Below are 9,032 nucleotides of genomic sequence, written 5' to 3' on the forward strand. Positions count from 1 at the left end.
CAGAATACTTCTTCCAGGAAAGAGGAGGAAGGGGGCATAAGGTCTGACTTCATGGTCGTGACTACCTCACCTCCTCAAGGATGAAAACTCAGGTAAAATAATGGCAAAAAAATATGGATGAAAACCCAGGTAAATAATGGTTAAAAAAAAAAAAACTGAAAGCTGGAAAGCTTTAAGAGTTTGCCCTGCTTCCTGTTCATCATTCTAAAAGGAGAAACACTTGCAGGATAACCACACCCAACAGAGGACTACTACAAACACAATAAAATGGCAGCATGGTGTGAGTAGACCAAGAAAGGTTCTATAATGGCAGGTCTCAAACTTAGTTGGCTGTTGTGCAGCAGCTCTTATGTCCAGGTATTCCTTCATGATCCCAGCAGGATATGTGAAAGGTGGTTGTTTAGAGTTGAGAGTGAGAAGCCATTCTGGTCACTGTGAGATGATCCCCACAGCAGATGCTGCAGAGCAGAGACTAAACTAGGGTTCACAGGGTAGATGTGGTTGAGACATGAGGACCTGCAATGCTGTTGAAAAATGAGAAGAAAACAAATGAGAAAGGGAGAGCTATAAGCTCTGACAAGTCTGAAAGAATACTGGTTTAGTTAATGACAGACTGAAGCAGCAGATAAAGAAACCCAGTAACTAGTTTGGACTAGATATATCTCCATGGACATCAGTGAGAATTCAGATGACTGCACAAAGGCCACACACAGATCTGGGGCTCTCTCCCCTCCCTGCCGTAAGAACACATGAACCTTTCCAGACATCTACAGGACGTTTCTGCCAGGAGAAAGGGACGGAAAGAACACCAAAAAACTGGGATTTACCACCAAAGAACCTATTTTAAAACTAAAGAAACTGAGATAATTTTGCTTGTCATCTTTAAATTCTATCCCATCCTACTCCACTCAAAAGAAAATTTATTCCAATTCTAAAGAAATGAAAGGCCTTTTAGCTCTTGATAAGTTAGACACAATGTGTCCTACTCTATAAGTCATATTTTCTTTCTGTGAGACCTGAACAGGAAACCCAAATAACCATTATGTTTCTTTATTCACAAATTAAAGTACCCTAATTACATCAGGTAAAAGGAAGTAGTATCATACATACATTATTTTTCTCTCCTTTAAAAAAATTATTATATAGGTAATTTGAGAGATCCATTCATTCATTCATTCATTCAATAAATATTTACTGAGTACCTTCCCATCTATCATATGCACAGAAGTAAATGAGATTGAGGTTGACTATTATGCACAGAGCAGTTAAAAAGCATTTTTGTACAAAATCATTGTTATAGAAAATTCTGTTGCCAGAGTAACAAGTGAAGCCAGTTGCAAGAGGTAATATTATGTAAAATCTTATTTTTTAAAGTATATTTGTTATAACAAAAGAGATACAAGATATGGAGGAATAGGCCAGAAAGACTATCATCATTGCCTTTTTCATTTTGTTAATACAGGCATGCAAAAGAAGTTATATAAAAACATTATATAGCTGTTTTAGTTATCTCAGTAAATACTGCTTGAAAATTTTAAGAAATTAAACTGAAGAAGTCAAATAACACTGTAATAAAGGCTACAGGACAGTTTGTTGTTTAAGAGTATAGGTATTTTTCCATAAAGATTCCCTTTAAAATGTTAGTGTTGTAGTCCTTTTTTTGAGACAGGGTCTTGCTCAGTCACCCAGACTGGAGCACAGTGGTGCAATCACAGCTCACAGGAGCCTCAAACTCCTGGGCACAAGTGATCCTCCACCCTCAGCCTCCTGAGTAGCTAGGACTACAAGCACTCACCAGTATACACAACCATGCTAGCTATTTTTTTTTAGTTTTTGTACAGACCAGGTCTTGCTATATTTTCAAGGATGGTCTTGAACTCCTGGCCTCATGTAATGCTCCCACCTTGGCCTCCAAAAATGCTGGGATTACAGGCATGAGCCACTGTGCCCAGCCCAAGCCCTTAATGTCTTAGCTTATTAAGTTCAAAGTTTTATATTATCAGGTTTTCTTAAAGGTGGGCTATGGAAGCCTGACAAATATAAGCTATTTGTCGATATGGTGTTATAAACATGAAAGAGAATATTATGGCTTTACTTTAAAAAAAAATCCTATAATTTTCTAAAGATATTTATCTACAGAAATGGCATTGTAGAATATTTTCAGAAAGGCTTTTATGCTGGCTCTTTGAATCACTGCCCATTCAAAGAATTTTAAATATTCTATCTAACCTCCTGTACCATAAAAGCTCATTAGATTTCATATACAAGAGCACAGAGTACAAAATTTAGGAAAAACCTCTGCTTTTATCAGTTACTTCTGAAAAAGTTAGTATTTCAGTCATCCTACATCCTACATTTCAGTCATCATACACTGATTGAAAGGTGACATTGTTAGAGATTATAAATAATTCAACAAATGGCATCTATCTGATTAGTATTTCAAAACAATATTTTATCTCTTCCCAAACCCCTCTTTATCTTCATAGAGTGCAGCTGCATTTGAAATCTATGGTTTCTGGCATTTCTGGGGTAAGGTTATACTAGGAATTTACCAGACCTGTCAGTCTGTAGGTTTCTTCCATATTTCATTATATCATTACAGTTATAATTAGTTGTCTGGTAAAATTAAGAACAGTCTATTTCAGTGAATGTTCATGTGAATATTTAACAACTTTTTGTTAGAATGACAGCTCAGCAACACAAAGAATAAACCAGAAAGGGAGAGTCACTGAAGTAACCTTACTTAACTTAATGTTGCCAGCTCAATTGAAAACGCTAAGATTTTGCATTTTTTTCATTTTTGTTATTAATCATCAACCACATATTTCTTGTCAGGAGACAAGCAGCAGTTTGATGACATTCCTGCCTCAACCAGCATGTTTTGAACCTACCTGTCTTCATTGCTATGGCTCCCTAGAAACTCTGCCACTGACGAGCGTTGATTCAGCTGAATGCTTTGACATTTAGCTTGTCAGTGAAAGCTATTTTAATCATTAAGATGCATTTCCCTTCCAAGATTGCAAACTGTTGCTGCTCATACACAACATTTTATCATTTGATTACCGTGGAGAAGAAGAGAACCTGAAAAGTTACTCTTCCTATCGATTACATTAACAGCTACAATTTATGGACTATTTTACTGTGTGTGAGGAGTTGTGCTTAGCAATTTACACAGATTGACTCATTTAATCCTCTCAATCATGGAGTCTGACCACCTGAGTTTGCATCCTTGTTTTCCACTTACTATCTGTGTAATATGCAGCCCTCTCCGTGATATGATTTCCTCAACCACAAAAGGGAGTAACAGTACCTACCTCACAGGATTATTATGAGGAATAAATGAAACACATCATTAACAGTGCTTAGAATTAATACCTGCAAAACAGTGCGTTTTCATAGGATTAAGAGTAATTTTTGTTACCATTTTTCAGATGAAATCAACCAGTTCTTCACCAACTGTCCTGCTCAGCATCACTTCTAACTCTGTCTCTGTTCCCAAATTCAAAAGTACAGAGAAAATGAAAAATATTTTTTTAGGACATTTTTCTATATAGGTATTTGAACTCCAGCTCCACAGGAGGGAGCACCACAATTATAGAAGGATAGTACTTTTGCAGTGTGAGCCTTTTAAATGTTTTTCCTCTCTTTCTTTCTTCACTGGAGACATTCCCCATTCAGGGAGCTAGACCTAGGTGCTGGTGAATCCCCATTACATGGGATGGAAGTGAAGATTTAGACAGTTTGGGGGACTTCAGAGGAGAGGGGCCATTTGTTCCAGGTTTTAATTAGTGGCATAATGGCAGCAAGATAACAGAATCCCATTGTTTTCCATGTCCAAGTTTGTGAAACAGCAGAAGAAATGTATGTCAGGTGTTTATTTAGACAACCTCAGACAGCCTGACAGAGTTCCCTGGGCTATGTCATGGAGTGAGAGCAGCTGTATGATCCCATGCCCCTAACTGGGCATGGAAGCAAAACTTCTCATAGTCCAGAGCACCACTAGGATGGTTCCTATTGTCGCAGATACTATGCTGTGTTGTTACTGAACTCCTTCCTTTCCTGAGCACAAAGCTAAACTAAATATCATAGCGTCCCCTGCAGTTAGTTGGGTAAGCCTTGACTTTTAACACCTTTATGAACCACTATATACATTCTCTTCTCTCATCTGCTAGTTGAATATATATGAACCATTTGAAGGTCTTATGATTCTAGAAAAATGACAAGAGTCATTGAATTAGGAGTTCTTAACCTGGGATCTATTTAATAAAATGTAGGAGAACCATGACCTTGGACGTGGAACGAAAACAATTCTGTATTTTCATCAACTTCTAACTGAAATCTGGCAATTCTTTAAATTATGAACATGTTAGGAATCAATGCACAGTAGTATTAGCAATACTTGAGACTTTGTCACCAATAAAAATCATAGGTATTTTCATATCACATTATAGATACTTAAGGTATCTCAAATATCATTTATACTAAAATTTACTTCGAAATAATAGTAATTATTAGGCTATTCAATATGCCAACAAAAAGCACATATATTACAACAAAAATATTTTTAAAAGTTTGATAACTGTGTACCAATAAAATTGTTTTCCTTTGTAACCTGATATAATTTTTACATCTTTTAAAAACATTTTTCTGCTTCACCAGATTGCCAAAGGGAGCTACAGAAAATTAAGAATCCCCGTTCTAAATGGATCCCTGCATGATTCCATGCACCCTAGTCCATCTTTTTCCCTCCACTCCACATCGCCACCACACTGATGACCCACATTGTCATGATGTGAGAAATAAGCTTTTACTGGGTTAAGTTATGGAGATTTGGAAGTTAATTTTTAGAGCAGTTAGCTTGTGCAGACTCATACTCATACACCCTTGCTACCAAAATGGTAAGAGACCTCTGGTTGGAAAAGACCCAGAAGTGAATCCTGAGGATGAAAGATTGGATGCAGCCATTGAATGTGTCTCAGCAGATAACAACTCAAAGAGTGTGAAGTTCAGTCCAGGAAACATTTCCTTCAACTTAGAAATAAAGTTCAATTACAGTATCATAAAGAAACAGTTCAATTATTCTTGAATTTATATGCTGAAATTTATAACTGTGACACAACAATGAATTTTCTTATTTATTCTTTTTCTCTTCTTTTACTAGAGTGGCAGTTATTTTTGTTTCTCATAGCAGATGTTAAATGCTTCTGAATTCATCAAAGTTTTATAGGTGTATGTGTGTACATAATATATATAGTTATATATATATGGCTTTATATATATATAATATGTGTGTATATATATGGTTTTAAAACAACCTCTGATTAGCTCTGTTCTCAGCTAGAGTTTAACACTGAAGAGAAGCAAGTAACTACAAAGATGAGATCAATACTGTGTAAGTCCTACGAAGGAATTTGAAAGTTGAAATTTTTTAAAAACGGTTTGTTGATTCAAAGAGTCTTGATAGAACACTCCAGGGTTTTCAAGACAGGTGTAACCTTGACAACGCTTTCTCAAGGCATCGAGTTTTGTTTAATTTCATCTTTTCCTTTAGACTGTTCTGTTGCCTTTATTTTAGCATTAGAACAAATGAATCAGTCATTGTGAAACTTTAAGGTTATTAAAAGTCAAATGCAAAACCTCCTCTGAGGACAGATTCTTTCTAATCACCACTTACTGTATCTAAATTTTTATAACCTATTGAACTGTAACTAAATGAAAATAAAATGGGATTAGTGTGCTATAGTTTGGGTTTTGCCATTAAAATGCAAAAAAAGTCCATTTATTCTTAAATGCTATATAATATAAACATCAGTTTGTTCTGATCACTTCTGTATACTCAGCTCCAAGCCTAATGCCTGACAAATAAATATTTTTATGAATGACTAATCAAATAGCACTTATTGAAATTATTTACAGAATACACTATTTATAACTAGATTTTGCCATGAGAAAGTTGCTGCCTTTCACACTATGTAAGGGTAAGGTGACTGGATTAAGATGTTAAAGCCTGTAAACTGCCAGTAGCTCACTGACCCTTGAAACTCCTAAGGTGATACAAAGTTCTTTGATGGAAGAAATACTGTGATATTATATTATTACAATTAAGTTGTTTCTAACATACCAATCCTTTAAAACTTAAGTTTCAGTGGTTTTTTAGTATTAGCATAAGTGTGTATTAAGAAGTACAAGAGCTGGGCGCAGTGGCTCACGTCTGTAATAGCAGCACTTTGGGAGGCTGAGGCGGGCAGATAACAAGGACAGGAATTCGAGCCCAGCCTGGCCAATATGCTGAAACCCCGTCTCTACTAAAAATACAAAAATTAGGCCGGGCGCGGTGGCTGATGCCTGTATTCCCAGCACTTCGGGAGGCCAAGGCGGGTGGATCACGACAGGAGATCGAGACCATCCTGGCTAAGACACGGTGAAACCCTGTCTCTACTAAAAGCACAATTAGCCGGGCTTGGTGGCAGGCGCCTGTAGTCCCAGCTACTCCGGAGGCTGAGGCAGGAGAATGGCGTGAATCTGGAAGGCGGAGCTTGCAGTGAGCCAAGATGGCGCCACTGCACTCCAGCCTGGACGACAGAGCTACACTCCATCTCAAAAAACAAACAAACAAAAAACACAAAAATTAGCCAGGCGAGGTGGCGGGCGCCTGGAGTCCCAGCTACTTGGGAGGCTGAGGCAAGAGAATCGCTTGAACCCAGGAGGCAGAGGTTGCAGTGAGCTGAGATTGCACCACTGCACTCCGGCCTGGGGGACAGAGCGAGACTCCGTCTCAAAAAAAAAAAAAAAAAAGAGTTTTGGCTCTTTAATTTTTCATGTTAATTTTCACACATTCAAAAGAGGAAATGGCACAAGGAAGCCCCTAAGTACCCATTTCCCAACCCAACAATAATTGCCATTCTTATTTCATTTTTCCCTCTTCCAATCTTGTTCTTTTTTTGCTAGATTATTTTAAAGGAAATACTAGGCATCCCATTCTTTCAGCTATAATTATTTCTGTATGTATCTCTAACAGATAAGGACTTTCTAAACATAATAATACAATACCATTTAGCTCCTCTAATAAAATTATTTATAATTCCTTAATACAGTCCCTGTTCAAATTTTGCCTGATTATCTCAAAAATGTCTTATACATGTTTGTTTGAATTAGTATCCAAACAATGTCCGTAACAGTTGAGTTTAGTTAACGTATCTGTAAAGTTTAACAGAAAATGCTTCATCCTTTTTTTTTTTTTCAGTGCCATTTATTTGTTGAAGAAACCAGGTCATGTTTTGTAAAAACCTCTAATTCTGGATTTGACTGTTTGCATCATGGTATAGTTTAACAAGTTCCTCTATTTTCTGTAAAACGGTAGTTAGATCTCATAATTTTCTTTTGGAAAGAATATTGCACAGGTAGTACTGTGCACTTCCTGTTGCATAAGGAGACAAGTATTTGTCTCCACGTTTAGTGAAGACGGACTACACTGAGTTCAAGTGTTGTCAGTCTGATCCATCACTACAAAGTGCTCCAACTTTTATCTAACGCTATTAGCCATTGATGACTCTTGGCTGGGTCCATTATTTCATCAAGAGTCGCAAAATGATGATTTTATATTTCTATCATTATTAGTAACTGGAATTCCATAAAGAAAAAAATGCCTTCCATCAACTACGTGATTACCCTGAAATACAACTCATTCCCAGAAAGCAGGATAAATGCTTGTTTCTTCATTGAAATTAATCTACTTTCAGCATGAGTTGGTATCGTATTTCACTTTCAACAGCGTGCAATGAGTCTCCCTCAACTCACTCTAACTTCTCCCTAAGGTCACCAGGTGGTTTTTACCGTAAAACCTCGCAGGGCCAGAATGGGATAAGACAGGATGGAATTGGGCAGGCCAAGGCGGGATGGATGCAGGGATTTAGGAGAGGGAGGTACTGGGTCAGGGAAGACAGAATACCTTAAGCATGCTCTAGGAAGTGGAATCCGAGCCTTCTGAGCTGTCTTGGACGTTGGTGCTCTCCACAGACTCCTTAGGTTCTTTGCTGTCACTGCCACTTTCTTCAGTATCCGGGTTCTTTTCCTCTTCAGAACCACAAAGTGTGCTGCCCTGTGTCTCCTGGTTCTCCCTGGAGCCCAGGACCACATACCCGCCCTTCTTCAGGTCCACTTGTCGTCTCAGCTCATCTGCCATCTGCAAGAGATCCTGCTTCATAGCATAAGCATCTTCCCCATCTGCATAGTATTTAGGTTCCACCTCACTAATCTGAAAGTTGAGGGTGTTAGAATAGAGGTGCAAGGCTGCCCGGTTACTCTTCCTGACATGCAGAGACACATATTTGGCGTTAAAGTTCTCTATCATGGCCCTGGAGGCCTGGTCCATCAGCTTCTGGGCCAGGCCGAGGCGCCGGTGTGAATACTTCACGGCCAGTGAGGTGATATGGCCATGCGGGACATCATCTGGGTCCTCCTCCATTTTGGCTAGGACATAGCCCACAATCTTCCCGTCCTCATCCTCAGCGATGTAAGAAAGCTGGGGCCAGGAAAGGCCATGATATAAATAGTATTTCATCTGGTAGTTTTCAGGAAGGCAAAGGAGGTTGCAGTGCTGCATATTCATCAGGTCGTCTGGCCGAGCGCTGCGGATGTTCATAATGGCGGCGGGTAGGGAGCCGGTGGGACTGCAGTGAACCCAGAAGAGGCTTTGCCGACCTTAAGGGTGACTGTTTGCCTCAGGAATCCAGTCCACGGGGCTAACACTACCGGGCTGAATCTTGTGGAGGTCAGATGGCGGGAAGGCAGAACGAGCAGGAGATGGAAAAGATGGTGCTAAGCTGCGACTTTCAGAAGTGCGTCACTGATCCCAGCCAATGAGGTTTCACTTCATTGTGCGTCTGCGTGCGCGGGGGTTGGGGGTGGGGGGAGAAAGGAGTTCGCTGTGACCTCATTTGTTTTACATAAAGTGATCGATTGCAATTATTATTTTTATTTGTTTCAGTTTTAACTTTTTGATTTGGGTATATCTGAATAATTTTTCACAAACT

The 9,032-nt window shown here is 38.8% G+C and overlaps 1 protein-coding gene across 1 annotated transcript; it reads right to left on the minus strand.

Moving 5' to 3' along the window:
- Positions 1-389: 389 nt before the first annotated feature.
- NAA11 (N(alpha)-acetyltransferase 11, NatA catalytic subunit) lies at positions 390-8,821 on the minus strand. The gene is made up of 2 exons (XM_011941733.1): positions 7,949-8,821; positions 390-524 (listed from the first exon to the last, which is right to left on the minus strand). The coding sequence occupies exon 1, from the start codon at positions 8,639-8,641 to the stop codon at positions 7,961-7,963; it is 681 nt and encodes a 226-aa protein (XP_011797123.1). The 5' UTR covers positions 8,642-8,821; the 3' UTR covers positions 390-524; positions 7,949-7,960.
- Positions 8,822-9,032: the final 211 nt, after the last annotated feature.

The sequence above is a fragment of the Colobus angolensis genome, unplaced genomic scaffold (assembly GCF_000951035.1).
Source record: "Colobus angolensis palliatus isolate OR3802 unplaced genomic scaffold, Cang.pa_1.0 Scaffold200, whole genome shotgun sequence".
Classification (NCBI taxonomy): domain Eukaryota; kingdom Metazoa; phylum Chordata; class Mammalia; order Primates; family Cercopithecidae; genus Colobus; species Colobus angolensis.

Coding starts and splice junctions, on each gene's coding strand:
- NAA11 (XM_011941733.1), bottom strand. CDS start 8,641: ATGAACATCCGCAGCGCTCGGCCAGACGACCTGATGAATATGCAGCAC.